The sequence below is a fragment of the Hydra vulgaris genome, chromosome 06 (genome assembly GCF_038396675.1).
Source record: "Hydra vulgaris chromosome 06, alternate assembly HydraT2T_AEP".
NCBI classification, from domain to species: Eukaryota; Metazoa; Cnidaria; class Hydrozoa; order Anthoathecata; family Hydridae; genus Hydra; species Hydra vulgaris.
Genome location: NC_088925.1, coordinates 21,926,633 through 21,953,756, shown reverse-complemented (window position 1 = coordinate 21,953,756; position 27,124 = coordinate 21,926,633). Strand labels below are relative to the sequence as shown.

Genomic DNA, 27,124 nt, shown 5'->3' with positions numbered 1-27,124 from the left:
AAAGACGAAGTGCAAAGATGAAGTAAACTTAAAGTAAAATTTTAAGCAAGTATTATGTTTTTCATTTGTACTTACAAAAAAAGGTTTGATTTAAATAAAGCCTGTTATCTTATACCCATTATGTATTTCACTCATGGTGTAAGTAAATAAAATATTTTATACAAATAATTTATTAAATAAATTATTGGTGTTAAATAATTTTAAACTGAAATTAAAGTAATTTGGTAAGTTCTAAAATATAAGATTTACAAAAAAATCTTTGAATGTCATTATTTCAATAAAAAGTAGGTGGCAAATTCCAAAGTGCGTCTTGTTAAGCATTAGATATAGATAAAAAGTGCTTTGCAATTTACAAAACCTGCTCCACAATACGATTACATAAAGTTTGAATACATTGAGACTCAGCTAAATGAGATTCTGGTAAAGTTGATTTAGCCGCAAACCTTCCGACTGCTCTGACAGCATGTATTACACCCTGTCGTAAAATAAAACATCAATTGCAAAACGTATTACAGTAAAACAATAAAATGGCAATAATATTTAAATATATATATGAAAAAACAAAATTTCAAACCTTCCATTTTCTTTTTGCGACGTAAGTTTTTAATTTTTCTAAATTACGTATCGATTCATTGTTAGTTTCCTAAATTAAAACTTGTTTATCAGATATTGTTTTACATAAGGGGACAAATAAATTAGTATAGAACATATCTGACCATTGTTAGCCATTTATGATTTAATGCTTCACTCACTGAAATCCTTTTGCTTAAAAAAGAAAATATTTAAACAATAAAAAGTTCTTAATTAATAAAATGTTAAAAATAAAATTTAATAAAAAATATTTTAACCGTACCGGGGGTCAATCTTTAAACAATCTTTAATAAACTGTTTAGCATCCTCAGTAACGCTCTCAAAAGAATCACAATCTTCTTCAAAATCAATTTTACCTTCAGTCACATTAGACATAGTTTCAATATCGGTATCGCCCAAAAAAGGCGAATTGCCACTTAATAAGACATATGTTATCACTCCTACAGACCATATATCTGTTTTTAAAGATATCGGATCATACGCAATCACCTCAGGAGCTGTTATTAAAAAAATAATAATAATAAAAAGTAACTTTAGTTAATATAATTTAAAACTATTTATAAAAAAGCAAACAAAATGTAGGGGAGAAAGGCGCAACTTTAAACACTTTTGAAACTTTTTTTTTAAAAATCAATATTTTATTGATTTTAATCATTTTTTTTTTCTTCTAAATAGTTAAAACAATAATAAAGCAATGAAATTGCAGTGTTTGTGCGATTTTCAATAATAAAATCAGTATTCTTACGTTTTTAACATACATAAAAATGTTCAAAGCTGCCCCAGCATGGCGTAGCTTCGAACATTTTTTTAAACTTGAAGAACACCATTGTTAATATCTTCCTCTTTAATTTCTGTTTCTCTCTAGTTCTTTCAGTTTGGAACTATTTTATTATCAATAAAATATTGATTTTTAAAAAAAAAGTTTCAAAAGTGTTTAAAGTTGCGCCTTTCTTATGAAATTTTATTAGTGCGGAAAATCTAAAAAATGTAATAAACACTTTGACCTGTTATCGATCACCCATTAATATTTTTAAATGTCATTGAATTGAAAAGAATAACTTTTTTTTAAATCATAATTACAAAAAGAAACATCAAATCTTCGAAAAATAAACATTAAACATAAAGAAATATTAAACCCTCAAGACATTGAGTTAGCAGTATTTGATTAGTCTCCAACCGACTTGAAGGAATTTATTTAGATTATGCATATCGCGTAACAATTGCGCGCGAAAACACTGATTGGACTTTTTTTTTACGAAATTTAATAATGATTTTATTTTCTTAATTACAATTTTATGAGTCACATTTAAAAAGTTTTGAGAAAGTATATATTTATAAAAGTCTTTTATAAAAGTCTTTGCATAAAGGTTAGGAAGTTAGGAAAAAAGTTAGGAAAAAAAAGTTAGGAAAAAAAAGTTAGGAAAAAAAATTTTCAATCAAAGTTACAAATATTTTATTAAAAATGTAAACTTCCGATGAATTAATCGAGAAATAATTTTTTCTTATTTACTTCTATGCTTTATATGAAAACTTTTATAAATGATTAATATATAATTTCTCAAAACTTTTTAAATGTGACTCTACCGTTTTTTCCCGTGACTCTTCAAATGGAAGCTGTCACAACTGCACGATGGTAGTTGTGACAGTTTCCATTTATTTTTTAAGATTAGGAATTGTAAAATTTCCAAGTTTTTCATTATCGAAATTCGGGTAGAAAAAATCCCTCATATCTCAATCTTTTGTCAGCTGAAAATCTAATGGATGTATTTCCACATTATGCGTTTTTACAAAAATAAATCATCATTACTAAATTATTCAACTAATTAGCATCTAACTTGAATAATATTTCGTTTGTATCACAGTCTGGTTTCATTTCATTAATTGATTTGAAAATTTTAAAAAAATGATGGTGAAATATTATAACCTCAATTTAATGTTGTTCAATAAAATTTGATGATGTGTTGTATCTTATTTTAAGTTTATTATTAATACATTATTTTATTGCCGCAATTCTGAATGACCTCAGATGTTCGATTTGACATACTTTCCGAATGTTTTCTAAGATCAGCTAGTGATATATTCTTCCAAACATTTGCAATTACTTTTTTCAATTCATCGACATTTGAATATTGTTCCCCTTTTGCATAAACACGTCTTGCTAAGATGCCCTATATGTTTTTGATGGGATTTAAATCGGGTGAGAGAGCTGGCAATTCCAATAATTAAATTTTATTACTTATGAAACATGGGTTTTGACCATGATTTATGAGTTGAAGCATTATCTTGCTCGAAAATAAAATTTATGTTTCCAAATTTTTGTGAAATACCCTTCAAATGATCATCTAAAAAATTTCTATATTCTTTAGCATTTAATTCAGTAGTAACAAAGCCAATCACATGTATGTCGTCCTTGGCCCATAAAAGACAAATGCACTTATGTGCTTTAGTTAGTGCTAGAGGTGTGTGTTTTTATCAGGTGTTTGGTAGAAAACAGCGACTTGATGTAGATTACTAATAACTGGTAACCTGTTTATTACGTAATCTTCTGAAGCAACTTGTTTTCAAGAAAGATGAGTAGGAGTAAAAAAAAAACTTTAAAAATTCGTTTGTATTAAAATGTCAAAAAATTTTGTTAATCTTAAAAATTAAGTTAACAGGTTGCAAATCAAATTTTAATAGGCTGTTACAATACTACTGCGTAAACGAATAGCAACTTGTTTTCTTCTCGCACTCGCAAATTTTTGAATCATTGTAATTACTTTATTATTATTTTAACAAACAACAAATAAATTTAAAGGAAAAAAAAAAGAAGTTAAAAAAAAGATTAAGTTTAACCAAGTTTTACCTACGTATTCAGGTGTCCCGCATAACACAGATTCTTGTATGCCTTTTCGAAGCTCACGAGATGATCCAAAATCAATTATTTTTACTTCTTCACTGGTATTTATATTGTCAGCATTTTGAATAGTCAATTGAATTTTTGAGTCATAGCAAAGTATATTTTCAGGCTAAAAAATTCAAAAGCTCTATTAAGTAAAAATAAAATCATTGTATTTTATTATCATTTTTTTAGTTTCTAAAAGTATAAGGTGAAGATGGGGCAATGGGGTGAGAGATCCGAATCTTCTGGACACCACTATTATAGGTACATTAATAATACTAATACTATTAAAGTATTGGTATTATTAATTTACTCTTAATAATACCTTTATTATAGTAACTATAAAAATATCCTAGTAAACATTCTATATCGGATTTTCATCGGACCTATATAAGCTTTTTAGGCGGTCCACCTTAGCAAACATTTTTTAGTGGACTTTTTTTTAGTAATTGACTAGCGACTTTTGGCATCTACCACTAATGATCTACTGAGTAAACTATGAGCAAAGCTACAGTGGACCTCTCAAAATGCCTGTTTTGTAACATCTAGTTACGTAATTTCCAGTGACCCAGCAACCGCTATTTTTGTGGCTTTGCAGTGGACTTATGTATATATATAGGCATTTTTATGCGGTTCATTGGAGTTTCGCTCATCGGTTTCTTAGTGGACCATTTGTGACAACCGCTACAAATGGCAAGCCGATATTTTTCCGACATTTTAATAGTGGCTAGTTATCGGCTAGCCAATTTTTGCCGCTGCGACTAATGATCCACTAAGTTACCGATGGGCAAAACTACTGGGGATCGTTAGTTTGCCCATCAATTACTAAGCGGACCATTAGTGATCATTAGTCGCAAAAAATGGCTAGCCGATGACTGTCACTATTTCACACGCTCAAAAGTTATCGGCTGGCCACTTAAAGTTATTTTTTTTTCCTAATGTGCAATATTAGAATTTTAAGACGAAAATCAAAAAAAAGTCCCAAAAAACAGCAAAAACATTACATTTAGTAAAGGTCTACTCTTAATATGAAAATACCAGCTTTTCTCCAATATGCTATTTTTTTTTTTTTCAGATCACTAGATAATACATGTAATTTATATCCAGCTATCTAGCAGCGTTATTAGGTAGTTCACGTTCATTTAATGAACTGGGTAGCTTTTTAAATTCATTTTTTTTAACTGGGTGGAAAGAATTTGAATAAAGAAAATTCTATTCTTTATTAAAGCTCCACCAAAACTTTAAAAAATTTGCATGGAAATGTAAAATTGGCTTTCTAACATTTTTCTTGTAGTAAATTCTCGAGCTGACTACCTTTTAACCCTTTTTTTGTTTTACATTAATTAATTTTTATATTAACTATTATTAATTATTATATTTAATAAATTACCTTTTTAAATAACAATTTTTTTTTTAAAAGTTAGCATTAGATAAGTTCATTATTACTAATAAATCAAAAGACTCAAACATACAATCAATCAACATTTTTTTAAACTTAGCAGGTAGTTATTTTTTTGCCCCCACACAATACAGCAATAACAATAAGAAAAGAATAAAAAAATATAATAAACAAATCTAAGATTTTAGATCGTAATATTTTTGCTACATTAGAAATACAGACAACGGAAAAAAGTGCATACTGAAACTTTTTAGTCCCTGTGTAATAAGATATACAAATTATTCTTGACCAGGAGGTAATCCACTGTAAAGGGTGGTAGTTCTCCTACATCAAATAATGGAAAATTGGCCAGCCGTTGGACAAGGAAACCATTCAGCAACCTCCAAAATATTGCATGAGTGGTGTGGCAAAATTTCACAGTTTCTGTTATCACTTTCTGATAGAATAAACAATAAAGAGAAGAACGAAAAACAAAAATATGAACGCTTGCAACTTTTAGAGTCAAATAAAGTAGTTAATGTAGGATTAATAAATCAAATAAAATTTCACATTGCACAAGCTAGCTCTTTAGTCAAGCACAAATGATTGAATTCAAGTTCAAAAATCAGGGAAACAAGTTAAAAAACCAAACGATCAACTTATAGTAGCAAATTCTACTATAAGTGAATTAAATGAACGTAAAAAGAGAGCTAAATATATTATTATTTATGGAGGGTCAGAATCCGATAAAGTTTCTTTAGACGATAAAGTAGTTGAAATTAAAGCGAAAGTGTTGGAAATATTTACAGAAATTGGAGTTCAAGACATAAATTTTAAAAATGTGAGACGATTAAGAAGTAAAATTTCCGACAAGCCAGGTCCGTTGTTGGTTAACTTGGCTGATTCCAATCTACGAAACAAAATACTAACTTCATCCAAAAAATTAAAATTGCTTCGAAGTTTTAAAAATATCTACATATCTCCAAATTTAACAGATGCTGAACGTCAACAGGATTTTATACTCAGAACAGAACGAAATAAACTTAATAATGCCCTTAAGGAGACGGATCCCTTTTGGTATAGTATCCGTGGAAATCAGATCCAAAAATTTAAAAAGAAACCAATCGAATTTATGCAGTCAGGCTAATCGTCTGTTATCTATGAGTAATATTGAAAAAATAAATTGCATGTTCCTAAATGCCACATCTCTTGACAACAAATTTGATGAGTTTAAAATAGTAGTTGCTGCTTACAATCCTACAATTATAAGCATTACTGAAACATGGTTCAAACCTAATTCTCTCCGCAATTTGGATGGTTATTGTTTATATAAAAAAGACAGATGTGATGGTCGTTGAGGTGGAGGTGTATGTATTTATATTGATTCCAAAATAATTTCATATAAACTTAACGACAATGCATTTACATTGAGTCAAATAGAGCATGTCTGGGCTGTTGTCCAGTTTGGCCATGATAAATATCTCTTTGGATGTATTTATAGACCTTATGACTTCATGGATATGACGGATATTGAAAATGTATTTAAAACTGCAAGAGAATATGTTGACCTTAAAGGTTTTAAAGATCTAATTATAGTTGGAGATTTTAATTTTCCTGAGATAAGTTGGTCCAATGGATTTATAAACTCTATTAAAAGACCATCATGCATTGAGCATGATTTCTATCGAATAATAAATGATAATTACTTATATCAGCATGTAAATTTACCAACATTTCAAACAACAAATAAATTTGCCGTAAACATTTTAGATTTAATATTCACCACTCAGTCAGCAAATATAAGTGCCATCGATAGAAAATGTGTTTTAGGAAACATAACCAGAGGTCATTTGATACTTGTTTTGATTTTATTTTTAAAAATAAAACAAAGACTGTATTTACAGAGGAAAATAAATTTGTATATAGAAAAGCAGATTATAATAGTATTGGAGATTTCCTTAAAAATGTTGATTGGCATCAGCGTTTTTATACCAAAAGTGTTCAAGAAATGTATGACGAGTTAATTTATTATACTGAAGAGGCATGTAACTTATATGTACCTATAAATACCTCATTTGTAAATTCATCATCAAGGAATATGTGGCTAAACAAAGACCTAATCTCACTCATTAGAAGAAAGCAGAATTTGGGATACATAAATTGTTCAAGTAAATGGAAAAACTCAAATCTTTGTAGCAATTATAAACAATTGTCAAAAAAAATTTCAACTGAAATTTCCATAGCAAGACGAAAGTATGAGTTAATGATTGTTGATAAAGCTAAAAGGAACCCAAAATTATTATATAGATATATAAATTCTCAACAATATGTAAAAGACTCTATAAAAGCACTGAGGCAACCAAGTGGTGAAATAACTCAAGATCCACAAAAAATTACTGATCTACTAAATATAAACTTCCAAAACATTTTTGTAAAAGAGAGTAAAAATTGCATTCCATTTTTTAAAACGAGAATAAATGATACCAACTTTAATTTAATTCCTGAAGATATTCATTATGTTGATGTTCTTGAAAGGCTTAAAAATCTTGATCAAAACAAAGCATATGGAGTTGACAAGTTACATCCATGTATCTTGAAAAACTGTGCTACTGCTTTTGCTCTTCCTCTCACACTAATTTTTATGGAGTCAATAAAAAAAGTCAACTACCGAATCAATTTAATTCAGCAAATATAACTGCACTCCCTTGTATTACTTTTAAAATACTTCAAAGAATAATAAAAAACAAGTTAGAAAAATATCTTCACGAAAATAATATTATAGCTAATGAACAGCACGGATTTGTTAAAAACAGGTCATGCATGACCAATTTACTTGAAACTCTAGATTATATTACAAGAAACGTTGATCAAGGAATTCCTGTTGATGTAGTTTTACTTGATTTTGCAAAAGCATTTGATATTGTTCCACATCAAAGGCTTATCTCAAAACTTAAAGTATATGGTATTAGTGACCTGGCACTTAATTGGTTTCAAGCTTTCTTGTCTAATAGAAGGCAGAGAGTCGTTATGGGAGATTATGTTTCAACTTGGGCCGAGGTGTACAGTGGAGTTCCTCAAGGCTCAGTATTGGGTCCGCTACTGTTTATACTCTATATAAATGATCTTCTTGAGTCTCTAAAAAATATTTCAAAATTGTATGCTGATCACACCAAAATCATGTCCATTAGTTCTTCTGATGAGTTACATAATAAACTACAATGCGATTTGAACTCTACATATGCTTGGACACAAGACTGGTTACTTAATTTTAATATTAAAAAGTGTTTAGTTATGCACTATGGCTTTAAAAATAAGCGATATCCATTTTATAAAAATAGTTGTAAGCTCAATACATCGGATTCTGAAAGAGATCTAGGAGTGATTTTTTCAGATAACTTGAAATGGAAAAATCAGGTATTATCGAGTACAAGCAAAGCAAATTGCATGCTGGGCATTATAAAGAAATCGTTTGTTCAATTTGATGCAGAACTGCTAAAATCTCTATATCTTTCTTTTATCCGTCCACTTCTTGAGTTTGCTGTACCCGTATGGGCTTCTTATCAAAAACAAGATATTGTCGTTTTAGAAAAAGTACAGCGTCGAGCCGCTAAATTAATATCTCAAATCAGTAAATTATGCTATGAAGATCGACTTGCTTGTCTTAGAATGCCCTCACTTGTTAAAAGAAGACAACGAGGTGACAATATACAACTGTATAAAATTTCAATGGTTACGATAAAATTGAATTTACAGAAAATCATTCCTTTAAATCAAATTGTACTCATGGTTATATCCTATAATATTCAAAAGAGTTTTCGAAACATAAATATAGAGAAAACATTTTACTTAATCGAGCTGCAAGTTACTAGGATGCACTACCAGAAACTGTTGTCAAAGCTATTTCAATTAATTCATTTAAAGCAAAACTCGATCGATGGGAGTCAAACCATCACGAGACTCAGCTGTCAAAGTGTGTATAAAATCACACTCACTGATAGCAAAACCAGTTACAGCAGAAACTAATACTAATACTTATATAGTGACAAAATAAAGAAAGTATATTATTAACTTGTGCGAGTGTTTTTTTTATAGATCCAACTAACGTCAGCACGACAATCTTTTGTCAAGAAATACTTCAAAAATTTTTTTATATACTTTGATGGAAAATTTTCTTTCCGTTAATTTTAACTTTTACGCTTTAATTCTATTTTAGAAGGATAAAAAGATAAATTATTCAATTTTATTGACATGAAAAAAAAACACGATCGAATTTCTTAAATAAAATTTAAATTGAAACAATAAAAATTAATTTATATGGAAATTAAATAATAAATAAAACTTTAAAACTAATATCCGAATATTTTAGAGAACTAATTCTCAAACACGAATTAAAGGATATATTTTAGGTATAACATATATCGATATACTTTTTAAAATTTTAATCTAAAAGTTTGTTGATAGTCATCACAGCTAATCAACGAATCTTTTTTGTGTTTATATGCTTAAAACAGGTATCGTTTTGGATATTATTAGATATTTAAGATGCGTTTGTTTAAATTTAATAATAATTCAAACAAATAATAATTCATAATCTTTAAATTATCATTCTGAAACAAATACTTTTCAAAGTAGCAAATAAAAAAACAGTAATAATAAAAAAATTTTTACTTTTAAATCAAGATGAACAATATTTTTCTCATGCATGTGATTCAAAGCAATTAAAATCTGTCGTATACACTCGGCAACCTTTTTTTCAGAAAGCTGAAAGTCATCCTCCAGTACCTTTTCGAATAGTTCTTTCCCATCAACTAACTCCATAACTATTATGAGATATTTTTCGGTCTCAAATGACTCAATGAACTGTATTATTTTATTGTGACACAGTTTATTCATTATATCAACTTCCCTTGAGAATTCCATTTTGGATTTTTGAGTTTTTCGAACAAATTTTGCAGCTACAAGTTGACCTGACATTTTGTTTCTGCATTTTTTAACTATTCCAAATGCACCTCTAAATAAAAACTTTTAATTTTAGTTTTAATTGTAGTAGTAATAGTAGTAGTAGTTGTAGTAGTAGTAGTAGTAGTAGTAGTAGTAGTAGTAGTAGTAGTAGTAGTAGTAGTAGTAATTGTTTTTGATGTTGCGGAATTTTAGTGGACCGATATAGACGTTATGAGCGGCCTACTATAGTTTTGCTCATCGGTTGCTAAGTGGAACATTAGTGGTAGCTGCCTAAAGTGACTAGCCAATGACTAGCCATTACATCATATGTTAGAAAGTTATCGGCTGGCCACTTATAACAGGTGCCACTAATGGTCCGTAAAGTAACCGATGTGCAAAACTCTAACGAACCGCTCAAAATGTCTATTTTGGTCCGCTGCAAATCCACTAAGTAGTTGGATAGTAGTTTTGTTCTGGGTACCCAGCAAACATTATTTTAGTGGGTTTGCAGTGGACCTATGTAAGCATTTTTTAGCAGTTCATTAGAGTTTTGCTCATCAGTTTCTTGGTGGACCATTAGTGGCAGCCGCTATAAATGGCAAGCCGATAATTTTCTGACATTTTAATAGTGGCTAGTCATTGGCTATCCACTTTTGGCGGCTGCCACTAATGGTTCCCTAAGTAACCGATGAGCAAAACTACAGCGGTCCGCTCAAAATGCCTTTATAGGTCCACTGAAAAGCCACTAAAGCATGTTTGCTGGGTACATATCTTAATTTTGTACTGCGTAGTAGTATATATACTATACAAAAACTATAGTTGTATATATACTATTACCCAGTACAAAATTATGATGCGAAATTTTTTTAAATAAAAACCGCAAAAAATAAATAAAATAAACATGCTTTTTTTTAAAACACTGTATATATATATATATATATATATATATATATATATATATATATATATATATATATATATATATATATATATATATATATATATATATATATATATATATATATATATATATATATATATATATACATATATATGTATATGTGTATATATATATATATATATATATATATATATATATATATATATACATATATATATATATATATATATATATATATATAAATATATATATATATATATATATATATACATATATATATATATATATATATATATATATATATATATATATATATATATATATATATATATATATATATATACACATATACATTAGGGGGTTGATTTTTAAAAATCAAATTGATTTTTAAAAATCAATGGGTATATTTTTAAAAGCTGACATTTTTATATTTATTTATAAAAATGTATACCTTAAGACATTTGATTGCAAAAATGTCACCCATAAATATGAAATTGTAATATGAAAATAAAAAATTGCAAATGTTTAACTGTAAATTGTAACTGTAAATTGTAAATGTTTTTTAACAATTTTTAATGTGTAGCACAAAGATATTGTAATTATAATAATTACAATATCATTGGTGTAGCGTGATACAAATAAACAAACATATAAGTATATAAGTTTGAGTATACAATGTTTGAATACATCCGATGTTATCAATTTCTGCAAGCATAAGATTGAATTATTGTCATTAGCAGTCAAGATAAACGTGTTCCAATCAAGGTGATTTTTTGTGTTTACTAGATTTCATTTTAATTTTGCATGTAACTTAAAATTACTTCAATTTACTTTATATATCAGAATGTTCAGAATAAGCTCCGAGATAGCTGAATAAAATGCCAAAAGCTTATTCTGTTATTGGTCAGTGTAATTACTTATCAAATTTAGAGAAGTCAGTGTATTCCAGATGTAAAATGGTTGGCGCAGAATTATCTGATTTATGGACTAAACTGAGTTTACCAAAAATTAATGAAAGGTCTATAACAAAAAAAGTAGGAATTCTTATTAAGAAATATCATTCTGTTCAAAAATCCAAACAATGTTTTGAAGAAAAGTGGGATTATTTATTTGATATAACCAAAGTGAATGGTAACTGGCTTAGCAATGAAGATAAAGAATTTTATATATTACAGGTGAAAACTGATGGTCAAGCTGGTTATTGCACATCAAAAATTGTTAAAGTACATCCATCTAAAGCTGGCAAGAAGAGAACTATTATAGCTGAAACAGGTACAGTAGAGGTCAGTGATGACAATAAAGGAGACAATGAACAAGATGATGAGCAAGATTCTGATTATAATCCGCCAGGCCAAAAAACAAAGAGAAAATATGAGAACACCACTGTTGCTGTTAACTTAGTTAAGAAGTCAAAACTAAGTATTAAGAGATCAACAGAAGTTTGCAAAAATTTATCTGAATGTGGTGTTAATGTGCAAGCACCATCCAAATCTGGGGTTTATAGAGCTACAATGTCAGAAGCTCAAAAAATGGAAAAGCATATGATTAATCATTTAAAAAATGATGATTGGGTGTTGCATTTTGATGGTAAAAGAATTTCCGGGATTGAGTATCAAGTCTTGGTTTTAAAAAATGCAGAAAAGGAGGTCAAGTTAGCCATTTTGAAACTGGGTGATGGTAAAGCTAATAGTATTTACAGTGGAATAGCTGAAGTGCTAGATAAATTTCAACTATGGAGTAGTATTAAAGTTATAATATCTGATACCACAAGTGTTATTACTGGAAGTAAAAATGGAGTTGTAAGCCAACTTCAAGGAGAACTTGAAAGAAAAAATCTTGAACCAGTTCAATTTATTGGTTGTCAGCATCATGTGTTAGACACAATTTTGAACCATTCCATGAATGAAATTTTAGATGAAGGAAAAAGCTCATCACCAGAAATACATTACAAATTTATTGTAAACCTGCAAAAAAACTATGAAAATTTAAAATCAAACTTTAAGCAAGGTGAAAAAATTTGTAAAGTAAAGACTAATAAATGGAGAGATAATATGGACTTTTTGTTTGAGTTGGTACAAAGTTACCGATACATGAAGGTGAATGGTAGCTATCCAGCTATAAAATTCAAAACACTGCCATCATTGAACAATGCCAGATGGAATTCAAAAGCAATCTATGCTCTTCTGGCATATATTTTAAATGAGTCGAATAATAATCAACTTCGCATGGTTTGTGACTTCATTACATCGGCATGGTCTGATATATGGTTTTCTGACATGCAATACTCAGAACATAATTTTAACAATTTAGAGCAAGCAATAACTTCAACTACAGCCATGAAAACCTTGAGAACATTTTGGTCCCAGGAGCCCAGTCGCATACAAGGAATTCAGAGATCTAATATCTGTGCGGAAAGAGCCATTGAAATTATGCAAGAAATTTATGCAAAAGATATTGACAAGATGAACTTCAGATTTATTTTGCACAACAACTTTTAAATTGCACAAACAATTGATCTTTGTATATTTTATTGAACAGAAAGTTTTGTAAAAATAAATTGCTATTTTTCTGTTAATTTGTAGGTTTTTACGTTATATTTTTTTACTTACGGGGGACATTTTTGAAACTTTAGTCAGTAAAACTTTTGCAATTGGTAATCTCATGTAGAATGTCAGATTTTGGCACTATACCCATGTAAAGTTGTAAAAAATCAACCCCCTAATATACATATATATATATATATATATATATATATATATATATATATATATATATATATATATATATATATATATATATATATATATATATATATATATATATATATATATATATATATATATATAGGATAGATTAGGTTAATATGAGCACCTTACGCAAAAATTGGAATATTTTCAAAAATAATTGAGCTGGATCCAAAATTTTGCGAATATAGAATTTTTATAGATCCCTACTCACGATCCACTTAGGTGCAATTATATTTGGGCACCCGAAAATTTTTTTAAAAAAGGTTTTTTTTTAAAGTAGCAAAAGTGCTCATATTACCCAGACCAGACTTGGTAATATGAGCACTTTAAATTAGCTCAAAAAAAAACAACATTAGTTAGGTAAAAAACACCAACTTGACAATTAGAACTAATTTTTGGAATAAAATGATTTGTTATTAACAAAACTTATCACTAAAAGATCAAATTTTAAGCCACTTTTTCTTGAAACAATACTGCTATGTTTTCAGCAAACAAAAATCAGTCCAATTTTATTTAAAAATTTAAACTCAAATCTTTAAACGATAAAAATTCAAATTTTTTGAATTTAAGTTACATAAAAATATTAAATATTGTTAAAAGGTTAAGATTTTTTACTATGTTTTGTTTTTATTTAAAAAGCAATTAAAACTGCTATTTTAGGACTTTAAACTAGGTAATTTCAATGAAAAACACTGGGTAATTTGAGCATGCTCATATTACACAAAAATGGCATCTTTAAATAAAGTCAAAACTAAATGTTCTTATGCATTGTTTTTCAATGCATAGAAACAACGCAAGAAATTTGACAGCGTTTTAATTAGATGATAGCCGCTAATTACTGCATATAAATTTACGCTAATTGTACTGATTCCTTTTATCACCACAAAAAGTCGATTCGAAAAATACGAAGCAACTTTAACTTCACAGCTTATTTATAAGAAATCGTTAAGTATGCTCATATTACAAAGGTGCTCATATTAGCCTAATCTACCCTATATATAAATATATATATATATATATATATATATATATATATACATATATATATATATATATATACATATATATATATATATATATATATATATATATAAATACATACATATATATATATATATATATATATATATATATATATATATATATATATACCTATATATATATATATATATATATATATATATATATATATACAGTATTGGACAAAACATTTGCAACCAACATCGAACAATGCTAAAAAGTGTTCCTAATTTTACATGTCTCAAAAACGAAACGAACTATACTACCACAGCGAACAGTTCAGGAGTCTGGAGTCATAGCATGCCATGACATGAGCAATCAGCTGACAGGTGACAGCACACAGGTAGAATTTCGTTGACAAGTGCCATTTTGCAGCGGACAAAACAAGTGCAACTTTTTTGGTTTATTTCATTTTCTTAAGTCTGGTCCGTGTCAACGTCACGGAAGTTTTTTAATAATTAAAGGATGTATCCAGAAGTTTCCAGAAGCATGCAGAAGCTTCCAGAAGTTTCCAGAAGAAGCATCCAGTAGCATCCAGAAATATCCAGAAACATTCAGAAGCATCCAGACGCATCCAGACGCATCCAGAAGCTTCCAGAAGCATCGAAAAGAAGCATCTAGAATCTTCCAGAACAGGTTCACACAGGTTCATTTTACTATATAAGAGACATGTAAATCGGCATGTAATTCAGTCAGTATATGGAAGTCAATCAGTCAGTATTATCAAGACAGTTTATCGAAGTGAGTTTTATCAAAGTGTTTTATCGAAGAACATCAATACAAGAAGTGAAATACAACAATTGTTTCATTACATCAATACAGTCCACATCCAACCAAGACGTTGTGTTCCACAGAGCATTATTGTATCATCACTAGGTAAATGTAACACGGTAAGCCTTGAGAAGCGTGATTATTTATTTTTATTATTTTATGACTTCAAGTGCAAAAATGGCTCCCGACAGTCTTGGATTGGAACTAAGAAAGCAAATTATTGGCGATTACGTAAGTGGAATGTCACAAAAAAGTATTTGTGATAAATATCGCGTGAAAAAATGGACCGTATCAAGACTATGTTCCAAATATCGTTCTACGGGGAAGTTGGCAGCAGATAACAAAGGTGGAAGACCGCGTTCCACCACTTCTAGAGAGGATTCTATGATCGTCAGATCTGTCAAGAAGGATCCCCGGATATCATCAGTCGAGATTCAAAAGCAATTAGAGCTGCCTGTATCGGACCGAACAATCAGACGACGTTCTGTTGAAGCCGGATTGTTTTCTCGACGCCCTGCAAAGAAACCGCTGATTTCACTAAAAAACCAGAAGAAAAGACTCCTGTTTGCTACATCTCATATTGACTGGAATGTGCAGAAAGTTCAACATCATTGGGAGCAATGCCATTTGCCGTGTACGTCGACCGGCCGGAAAACGCCTCGATTTACGTTACTGCCATAAGACCTTGAAGCATGGTGGAGGCAATGTAATGTTCTGGGGGTGTTTTTCTGCTAACGGTCAGGACCAATACATCGAAACAATGGAATAATGGACCGTTTTATGTATAAAAATATCCTGAAAGATGTTATGTTACCTCATGCTGAATGGAATATGCCAATAAAATGGGTTTTTCAGCAAGACAACGATCCGAAACACACTGCAAAAGTAGTCAAGCAGTGGTTTCAAGACAACCACCTATCACTGATGGATTGGCCGCCTCAATCTCCGGATCTCAACCCTATCGAGAACCTGTGGAAGATCGTCAACCGCAGAATTAATCGTGAAGGTGTTCGTAATAAGGATCAACTTTTTGAACAGATCCAAAAGGCCTGGGCAGCGATTCCACAAAGTTTCATTAATCATCTGATTGAATCTATGCCTCGAAGATGCAAGGCTGTGATCGATAACAAAGGATTCGCCACGAAATATTGATAGCGAAATACAGCTTGGTCAACATTTTGTCGAGTTGCACTTGTTTTGTCCAGAAGGAAATCAACTTTTTTTAATACTTTTGATTAATTTATTAATTTTCGTGTACAAATAATGAACTTTGTGATGAATAAAACTTGAAGAGCTTTGTCTCTAAACAGTTACATAGTTATTTCTCTAAATTGAAAAAATGCAGCACTTTTATATAACTAAACTAAATTAGCATTATTTGGTTGCACTCGTTTTGTCCGATACTGTATATATATATATATATATATATATATATATATATATATATATATATATATATATATATATATATATATATATCAAAATCAAAATTTTGTAGCTTATTTAAAGTAACCATCCAGCAAACATGCTATAGCGGAATTTCAGTAGACCTACATTAGATTTTGAGCGGACCGCTGCACTGTGGAAAATAAAGGTCTGTTTTGGATCAAAAATCAATAACTTTTTTATTACTAAAGATTAAGTGTTGAAATTTCGCACAAATGTAAAGTAGTATATGACGCTTCTTAGGAAATATTTTTTATATAAGAAAAATTTAAATATAAAATTTGTAAATAAAAATCAAAAACTTCAAAACTGTCGTTTTTATTTTTAACTAAACATTTTCTTTTTAATTATATGAAAAAACTTTGAAAGTATTCGAAACAGCAATAAATACATGAATTACTTATTTAATTGGAAAATATATATTCATATTAAAATTATTTATATATAAAAAAACATTTATACGAGCTTTCGGCTAAACTTAGACATTAAACAAACACGTACTTTTTAAACTTTTTAACAAACATTTTACTTATATTAGGCTTTGTTGCTTTATTAGTTTGATTTTTTAATTGTTGCGTGTAATTAATTAATTTACATATATTTCAACATCCACATGAATATGTTCAAGAGTTTATAAAATGTTCATTTGTCGTGGAGTATACTCTTTACGGCCATCTATAATTTATTAATTATAGATGACCCTAAAGAGTATATTTCATAACAACCAATAATAATACCAATAATAAAATGCATGTCCATCAAAATTAATTCTCAATAAAAAATTGACAAAATAATTTACGCAAAACTATTGTTATAAACAGATATCGTCTGAAACCACGATAAAAAGTGGTTTTCTGTTTTCTGACTTTTAACACTTTTTTATCTATAATTTTGGAAGTCGCACGTATCCGCGGCTGATTTTTAATAAATCAATTTTATAGACACCAAAGCAAAAAATCAATTAGAAAAATGAAATTTTTTATCATAGACAGCTTTTTATGTACGCATTTAATATACACTGCTTAAGATATATTGCCTTAGCAAACCTCAAAATTCTTACCCTCGTAAAAAAAAAGTTTTTTTCTTCTAAAAAATCAACTTCAAAACTCCTAAAACTAAAATTAAATTTTACTAAACAAAAAAGGCTGTTTTTTAGAAATCTTTATGAAGATCAAGATTCTCTTTTCAAAATTGAATTTGCTAGTTTTGGAAAAAAGTTATGAGCAAAAAACCAACACAAATGTTTTTTGGGATAAAGTTTTTTTGAAAGTTTTATAGAAAATAACTTTTAAAGTGATAAAGCAAATAAGTTTCAATTGAACATTTACAAAATTATGAAACAATCGGGCTTCAAAAATTATCTTTTTACATAAAATTTGCTGAAATCTCATTACAGTAAAGATTAGCTATTAAACCATTAAAAAAATTAAAGTATAATTTCTGCAGATAAATTGAAATTTGAGCAAAAAACATTTTTTTAGTATATTTTCTACAGTGCGTTGTAGTTTTGTTCATCGGTTACCTAGAGGAACATTAGTGGCAGCCGCAAAAGTGGATAGCCGATGACTAGTCACCATTAAAATGTTAAAAAATTACCGGCTTACCATTTATAGCGGATGCCGCTAATGGTCCACTAAATAACCGATGAGCAAAACTCCAATGAACCTCAAAAAAAAAATGCCTATATAGATCAACTGCAAATTCGCTAAAACAATGTTTGCTGGACATAAAACAGAGACTAAAAAAGTTATTGTATATAAAAATGTTATCGAGCATAATAAAATTATAAATAAAAAACCGGCAATCAAAATATTTAATCAGGCTTTAAAAATTTGTGCGCCAATTTTTTTTTTTTTTAACGTTCTCCGGTGCGGATTTGTATTCTATTCATAAAACTAAATTATTTGAAAAAAGTAACATACCTTTATGTTACTTTTTTTAATTAATTTAACTTGGCATTAACATGATAATTTTGCTATTTTTATATAAAATTTTTGAATACACTTTGTACACCCAGATCAAGGGTGCCACAATTCAAAAAGTGTCAAACTAAGAAAACCAGGGTTGAAGTTTTAAGTTTTTAATATTTTTCCATCTAAGAGTGCCATTTGTATCTGTCATTTTGTAAACATTCGTTTTAGACTCGTGGTATTTTGTCACCATGTACGACACATAACATACTATCAAATGACATTCATAACTCAAAACCCATAATTTTTGACTTGTGGCACCCTTGATCTGGGTGTACGATTTGTATAGTTTGTAAAGGTTTCAGGCTTATAGAGTTGAAAGAGAAATGTAAAAATCATTTAAAAATAGAGGTTATCTAATTAACAACCTTTTTAAAATAAGTTACCAAAATAACGTAATGATAAACTAAATTAATAATGATATCAACTATTATTATTATTATTACTATTATTGTTGTTGTTGTTATTATTATTATTATTATTATTATTATAAAAGTTACTACCAGATTTTATCATCAAAAGTGAAAGCTTGAACTTATTCAAAACTTGCATTTTTAAATATCTAGAGCTACATGATTTGTAATTTATAATTTAAATTATTTACCTAGAATAGCTACACAATATATATGCTGTTAAAGTGAAATTAATTACTGGTAATTTCACTTGTAGTTTTTGAACTACTACAGCTTTCTATTATATTATATTACTATGTAATTTTTCTTACTTTAGTTATGTTTTGTGATTCTTTTAAATTTGATAACATTTATTTCACTTTGCAAAACTCACACTTACAAAATTTATGCCTAAAAACTTTCACTTAGGGGTCGTCCATAAATTACGCTACGCTTTTAGAGGAGAGGAGGGGGGGGGGGGAGAAGGGATTATTGGTTTTGTGCTAAAGTGTTACGATATTGTGATGAGAGAGGGAGGGGGCATAGATGGGTCTAAAATGGTCTTATTTGCGTGATGTAATTTGGTGACGACTCCTTTGATCTTTTAAAAAAGAAAAGTTAGATCAATGTTTCAATAAATCATTGTTTGTACACCTAACGTTGATCCCCTTTAATTAATTTAACTAATATACACTTAAATATATACTCATTGTGAAACAACTAATCCTATAAAATATACATTTAATATAGACAGTTTCTATGTTAAATATAGGTTTTATCTACACCTTTTCAAGATGTAATTGAGAACATGAAAGTTGTAAATAAGAAATCATAAGATGTAATTTAGAACATAATAGTTGTAATTAGGAAAAGTTTATAAAATAGGTTCTCAGAACAAAGTTTTTTGTTTTTTTTAATTTTGTTGCTTTTTTGCCTTGTAATTAAAGGTTGGTTCCTAATTTGGTCAAGGTGGTCCTATAGGTTGGTTTTCAGTAACAATAATCAATAAAAAAAAACGCAGATAGAACACGAATCGCATTTAAAACGTTACTTTTAATTTTAGACCAAGTTTTTTTACGAGGTTTAACATTGGACTGTAGGGTTCTAAACGTTACAACTGAGCAGGATAATTTTTATACACCCTTTCCAAACGAGTATGGAGCATTGTCAGTTACGATGACCAAATCATTTAAAAGATTACGGAATGTAACCAACATCTACTCTTCATCTAACCAACATCTACTCTTGCAAAAGAATCTGCATTAAATGATTCTCTGCGAGTTTCCTGACAACATTTATTGATATTATTAACTTATTTAAATTAAAATTTCAGAAAACATTTTATAATGACGTATAACTAAATTTGTGAATTCGCTATTACAGATAATATATTCTCATTAACATATTACGATTTCTTAATTACTATTTATGTATTCTTAATTACATATTACCATTTCCTATTTACATGTTGTGTTTCTCAATTACATATTGTGATTTCTTAATTACAGCTTTCATATTTTCAATTACATTTTGAAAAGATATAGTACTACAGAAAATTCTTTACCTCAACCTGAATCTATGGTTTATTGCTTGAAATTGTCAACTAATTAAATTTAATACAATAAGAAACTGTAGTAAAAAAAAGTGTATTGAAATATATATTTATGTAATTTATAGAAATTTCGTACTTTCCTAGTTCTTCCAGAGAGTCATACTTTTCATCGAAAGACATCCTTTGTAAGAAGAGAATTAGTTATCGGCTTTGCTATATTTGTAATATTGGTATGTCGTATATTGCTAAAATTGCTAAATAGCCACGTTGTTGATTACTTCGTAAAACCTGCTGAAGTTATTAAAAAAAAGGATTTCAGAGTAAAAAAAAGTCAAGTTAATTCGTGAAAAATTAAAGAATAAATTTAACGTGCTTTAAAAAGCATTACGTTGCAATAAATGTTGCACGGTATATCATAAAATTTGTTAACAAAAAATTAACAAAAAAAATTAACTTTACAACACAGTGCTATAGTAGTTTGCCATTCGTAACGTCACTTGTGTTTGTGCAAATGGCACATTTATCTCAGAACATGCTATTGAAAACACTTATAAATTACTTATGTCAATGTTTTCTACTAAACTTGCAATAAAACAGACCTTATAAAATAAGACAGTAAAACAGATCTTAAAACCACAGACAATAAAACAGACCTTATTTCTAATGTAATTGCTGCTGTACAAACTAGAATATACTGAAAAGAGCTAGGCGAAACAAAATATTAACGTATTTCTCGCAAATGTTTTTTCACTCAAAATCGGTTGTTTCCTAGTAACATAAAAATACCGCTTTTTTCAACTTTTTTTAAATTGAATCTATATTGAATATATATATATATATATATATATATATATATATATATATATATATATATATATATATATATATATATATATATATATATATATCTATATAAGTAATTAAATTTTTAAAAGTAAATTCGTTAAAGTTTGTTTAAATAAATTTTTCTACTCGGTATTTATTTTAAATACTTATTTTATTTACGAGATTTTAAACAGACGTAAATTCTTAACTAATCCATTTTTATTTTGTTAGAAAATTCGATTCTAAAAAACGGTGAAGAAACCGACAGGATACGGTGATTAATAGAAATTTTTATTGTCATAAAAATCCATTCATTTATTTTCCCATTAAAAGCTTTTGAGAACTTTTCAGAGATGATGTGAATAATATATTCAATAGCATTAAATAGTATAAAATAAAGTGTGGATAAGGCGGAGCAAAACTTGACAGTACAAATGTTTTTATCGTGTCATTAGTTTTTACAAAAATGATTTTGATTTATTTGTTTTAAGATTTAGGCGATTGTTGTCTGCACATTAATATGATTTGTAGTCCCAGGATTTTGATGAAAGAATTCCGAGAATTTGAAAAAAAACGTTTATTGTTATGTTCACTACCTATCCAACCTGCAAACCAAGTACTGATAACCCATCTTGACCTAGAAATCCGTTACCCATAAAAATCACTTATAGTTGTATACTATATATATATATATATATATATATATATATATATATATATATATATATATATGTACATATATATATATATATATATATATATATATATTTATATATATATATTTTTTATTATAGAATTCTAACATCTATCGTTAACACTGTTAACAAAAGCAAAAATGATTAGTCTGTTAACTTAACAGACTAATCATTTTTGCTTGCAAAAAATCTATTTTTTGTCAATTTATTTTATTTAATTAAATAATTAAAATAGATTATTTAATTTAACCCAAGTTCTACTGTATGCAAAAATTTACACAAATACACGCAAACATATACACATAGATTCATACTACTAGTTATTTACAAAAGTTTTACAAATAAAACAGTAGAAACTAAAAAATATTGCTGAGAATAAAACTATATTTATGTTTAAGCGTTGTCAGTGTACTGTCTGGCAATCCCATCTTTAAACTTTTCTTAAACGCACGGAAGTCACGTACGAAAGTCACCACGGAAATCACATACGGAAGTTGTTAATTTGTCGGTTTCATGTAGTTTTTTAAAATAAATTGTTTATATTTCAAGAGAAATTTTGTCTACAACTCATATTTAATATATTAGAAGTAACAGTATTCAAGTATTTCTAGCCGGAGTATACCGTTTAGAAAATTATTGTATATTTTTCAAACTATTGCAGCAACAACAACAACAACAACAAAATCTATTGGACATAAAAAAATAATAATAAAAAAGATAAAAATGTGCATAATAAAGATAATAATAAAGATATAATATTTAAACATACAGGCAGCCTAAAAAATGATAAAAGTATTTTCGTTATGATTTTTTTTTATAAAACATATAAATATAAAAGACAGCAGTTAACGTGTCAGATAGACATACAAAAACCTCGACATACTTAGTTGTTCAACTAAAATCTACTAAAAAGTGAAAACTAGTTTAATTGTTTTCAACCGAATACAGTCTTTTTATTTTCAACCGATTCATGACGTTTTCGTTTTCAAAAACGTTATAAATCGGTTGTATACAATCAATAAGTTTTCCAAGCATTCATTGAACCTTATACCTCTCGATTCTGAAGACACAGCTTCAACCACTCCGCCACGGCTGATCAAATTTGGCTTGTAATTAAATCAACAACAATATATATATATATATATATATATATATATATATATATATATATATATATATATATATATATATATATATATATATATATATATATATATATATATATAAAACATACCGGAATGACGTAGTCATAAAATTGAAAATACAATTGGTTGAATATTCATTAGATTGAAAAGACGTCAACGATCAAGTTGATTGGAAAACGAATCAAGTAGATTGGTCAACGATCAAGTAGATTGGTCAACGATCAAGTAGATTGGTCAACGATTTAGTAGATTGGATAATTAGTAGTACATGTTTTAATTATGTGTAAATATAAAAATCAAAAATTGTCGGTTGAAAATCAAATACGTCATAATTTACGATTTATTAAATTTCAAAATTAGTTGAGTTATAGGCCACCGCAATTAATTAGGTAATTATTTATAAAATATATAAAAAACAACATAAGCGTAAAAATCATATATAAAAAACTTGTTATTTTAATAAGTTTTCTTTATATATATATAAAAAAAAAAAATTTGGAAATGTCAAGGATTTATTTACTTGCATATTTTCTTTATTTAATGTATATTAACAGATAATTGTCTGTTAATATACATTAAATAAAGAAAAAGAAATCCTTATATTTTATAGCTTTTTTTCATTGAAAACTTTTAAAATTTGTTTTTAAATCAAAAAATATTTTACTTGTAGTTTATTTTTGCGAGGAAAACTTTTTTACCTGATATTTAAATGTGGTGAGATTCTTAATTGTTATAATAGTTTACTATTGTTATTGTTTATGTCAATAAACTAAGCGTTGTCTACGTTATTTACGTTTTATAAACCCTGCAGGCACATCTAGTTTTACTTTTGGAATTAAAATCTGTATAGACACATGTTTGTCACAATCCAGGCGCAAACCAAAAACACGTATATTTATAAATACACGTCTTTTGGTTTGCGCCTGAATCGTGTAACACTTTTGAGTAAAACTGCCTAGTAATTACCGGGCAGTTTTACTCGTAACTTTTTTCTGAGTTGTGCCGGCCTGGAATAAACCTATAAAATTAAATCACATAATTTATAAAATTGTTTTTTTTTTAATATTAATTGTATAACATTAATTGTTAAATTTTTATAATAAATATTGATTTCAATGCAAAAATTAAAAATAACCTTATAATTCTTATTTGACAAATTATTGACATCATTAATATTTTTTATAAAAGTTAAAGAATTAATGTTAGTATTGTCAATTAATATTAAAAAATTGTTCTTATTCATAATAGCATATCTTTTATTAAACACACAAACAATCCCAACTTAATTTTAAACTGTTATTTAAATTCTCAACCCAGAAGACAGATAGAAAATTTATATACTTTGTCATTTTTTGTTACCCATTTTTATACTAACTTTATTCAAAACTTATAATATTTTTAACTTTAAGTTTATTTTCAGATTTAACTTTTTTATTTTTATTTTGTTATTATGTTAAAGTCATTGCAAATCGCAATGTTATTTTACAAGTATTAGATTATAAATGAATAAGAGTTATTCTTGTTCATAATAACAATAAAATCGTCTCAATTATTCTTAATAACAATAAATATAAACCAAGCATTCTTAATAACACAGAAAGCAATTTTAACATTCTTAAGACAAATAAAACAAATCAATATTATAATAATATAACTTTTTATGGTATAACATATTTTATAATAAAACTTTTTTTTTAAATTAAAATAATACTTGCAGCACCTGTGCATTTGCCGAAATGAACAGGTGCTGCAAGTGCTTTGCACTCGGTGCCTTGCAGGGATGCCAGAATCGTGGGTATAACGATTGCACTAAATTAACATACTGTTTTGTTTAAATGTATTATATTTGTGCTAGATATTTATATTTCAGCTCAAAAAATGGGAGCAAAAAAGTTAATTAAACGTTAATATACAAAAAACGAATATTAAAAAATGTCTATTTATGTAATTTTAGTGATATATTGACGTCAAAAATATATAATCGCCTTTGCCTAAGCTGAATTTATTTTTGAATATTGTTATCGTTAATTTGCTTTTTTTACCTTTTATAACAAATTGAACCTGCTAACCTTTATAACTTCCGGCATCCCTGAGGGTTATAAACCAATTCAAAAGATTGCTAGTAATGAAATTTTATAAGGTTTAACATAAACAGAAGTAGCCTAAGATATTATTTAGAATCAATACTTATTATATTTTGTTTTTATGTTAAGAACAATATTACTTTTTATTTTGTTTATTTTAATCCTGTAGATGAAAGGTAAATGAAATGCGTACTTTTCTCTAATAAGTATAAAATCGTTTCAAATAATACATTAATATTAAAAATGTTATAATTCTTTTAATATCAAAAGCATAAGTTTTCTCACCTTGTATTTAATTAAAAGGTTATAGTTTTAAACAAGACTAAAACTTGGCTTGCTATGTAATCCTAAAGTAGTTATGTGACAGCTAAAAACTAAAATTTAAAAACTAAAAATAAAAGAATTTTAGTAAAATTTCTGTTAAAAAAGTTATTATTAAAAAATTATTCTCATCATACATAATTTATATATCCTACGGTTTTATGAACTAATTTGAATTTATAATTTATAAACTTTAATTCATTGTTTTTTAAGATTCAGCAATATCTACGTTACATTGTGATATCAAATGTTTTACGGAAAACATCACATTAATGATTAGTAATAAACTATATTATTTTTAATTTAGAAGCACATTTAGTAAATTAATTGAAAACACTATGTCAATGCATGAAGTTATGGCGTGAAATTTTAATTAATCAATAAAATTTAATATGATTGGTTGATTCAAATTTATTAGGACAATAATAAATGTTCTAAAACAAAATTTGACTTGTTAGAAAATCGGATCATGATATATAACTTGCCCCAAATTTTAGTGTAATCTAGTTACAATTTTTAGGGTTAATCTGCTTTTTACTCAATTACTTGAAAAACTGTAAAAAACGCAAGGGATCTAGTGTCCCATATGTTATACACAAACTATCCACCTATACCTTCTGTCCCCCTTTCCCCCTAAAAAAAAAAGAAAAATAGCAAACACCCTTTAAGCAAATTTATAGCAAAAAAACAATGTTTAATTAATTTTTTATTATTAAAGGGCTCCTAGAAGACCTAACTGTTTTATCACAGTGTACCAAGGACAAGGATAGCATTTGACTAAAAAGTTTACTCTTTTCTTGCCAATGATGCATATATGGCCAGACCAGGCATCTTGAATAGCTTAGATCTAAAACAAGTGCTTAAATTACTGCGCCACAACTGCTCAAAATTAAATGAATAAACAATTTTCTTCTTATCTGACGTATGCTGCCATTGTATATACAATACCGTGAAGTGGGATTACTTTGAACATGTTTGGGATTCCTTTGAATATTTAGTGAATAATAATATCTGTCAATTCGTTCAAGTATCCGCCGTCATTTGTCAAAACAAATGCATTGAAAAAACGTTTTTTAATTATGGGGCGTAGAACAAAGAGAAGTTAAACGTTCGAAGTAACCTCGCGTGTTAAAAGTCACCCCACTACACAATATTTTACAATGTTGAATTTCAATTTAAAATTCATCAGAAAAATAATGGTCAATGCATTTTGAGCATTTATTAAGCTACACAAAGTTAAGAGAACAAAGTAACATTACTGAAAATTGCATACTATTTTTGGTTTTTTCTTATTTAAATTAATAAATACTCAACATGTATTAGCAAATACATTAGGTTTAGGTGTTGTGAAAATTTCTTTATCAAAGTGTCTTTGTTTTCGGATCAGTTCTTTAACTTCAGATAATTTGGGATAATAAGGCGCTACAAAGTAATCAAAAAAAATTTTAATTGTATTTATTAAAT

General features: G+C 27.8%; 1 protein-coding gene across 5 annotated transcripts; it reads right to left on the bottom strand.

Moving 5' to 3' along the window:
* Positions 1 to 211: 211 nt before the first annotated feature.
* Positions 212 to 25,742, bottom strand: LOC100198551 (death-associated protein kinase 2). 5 transcript variants are annotated; one of them, XM_065799570.1, is made up of 8 exons: positions 25,625 to 25,742; positions 20,727 to 20,881; positions 9,519 to 9,861; positions 3,437 to 3,599; positions 854 to 1,088; positions 717 to 765; positions 575 to 643; positions 212 to 475 (listed from the first exon to the last, which is right to left on the bottom strand). In XM_065799570.1, the coding sequence occupies exons 2-8, from the start codon at positions 20,768 to 20,770 to the stop codon at positions 350 to 352; spliced, it is 1,029 nt and encodes a 342-aa protein (XP_065655642.1). In that variant the 5' UTR covers positions 20,771 to 20,881; positions 25,625 to 25,742; the 3' UTR covers positions 212 to 349. The 5 variants fall into 5 exon arrangements, with proteins under 5 accessions (XP_065655642.1, XP_065655645.1, XP_065655646.1 ...); XM_065799573.1 differs by having other exon boundaries at positions 20,727 to 20,878; positions 25,625 to 25,739; XM_065799574.1 differs by lacking the exon at positions 25,625 to 25,742 and adding an exon at positions 23,345 to 23,364.
* Positions 25,743 to 27,124: the final 1,382 nt, after the last annotated feature.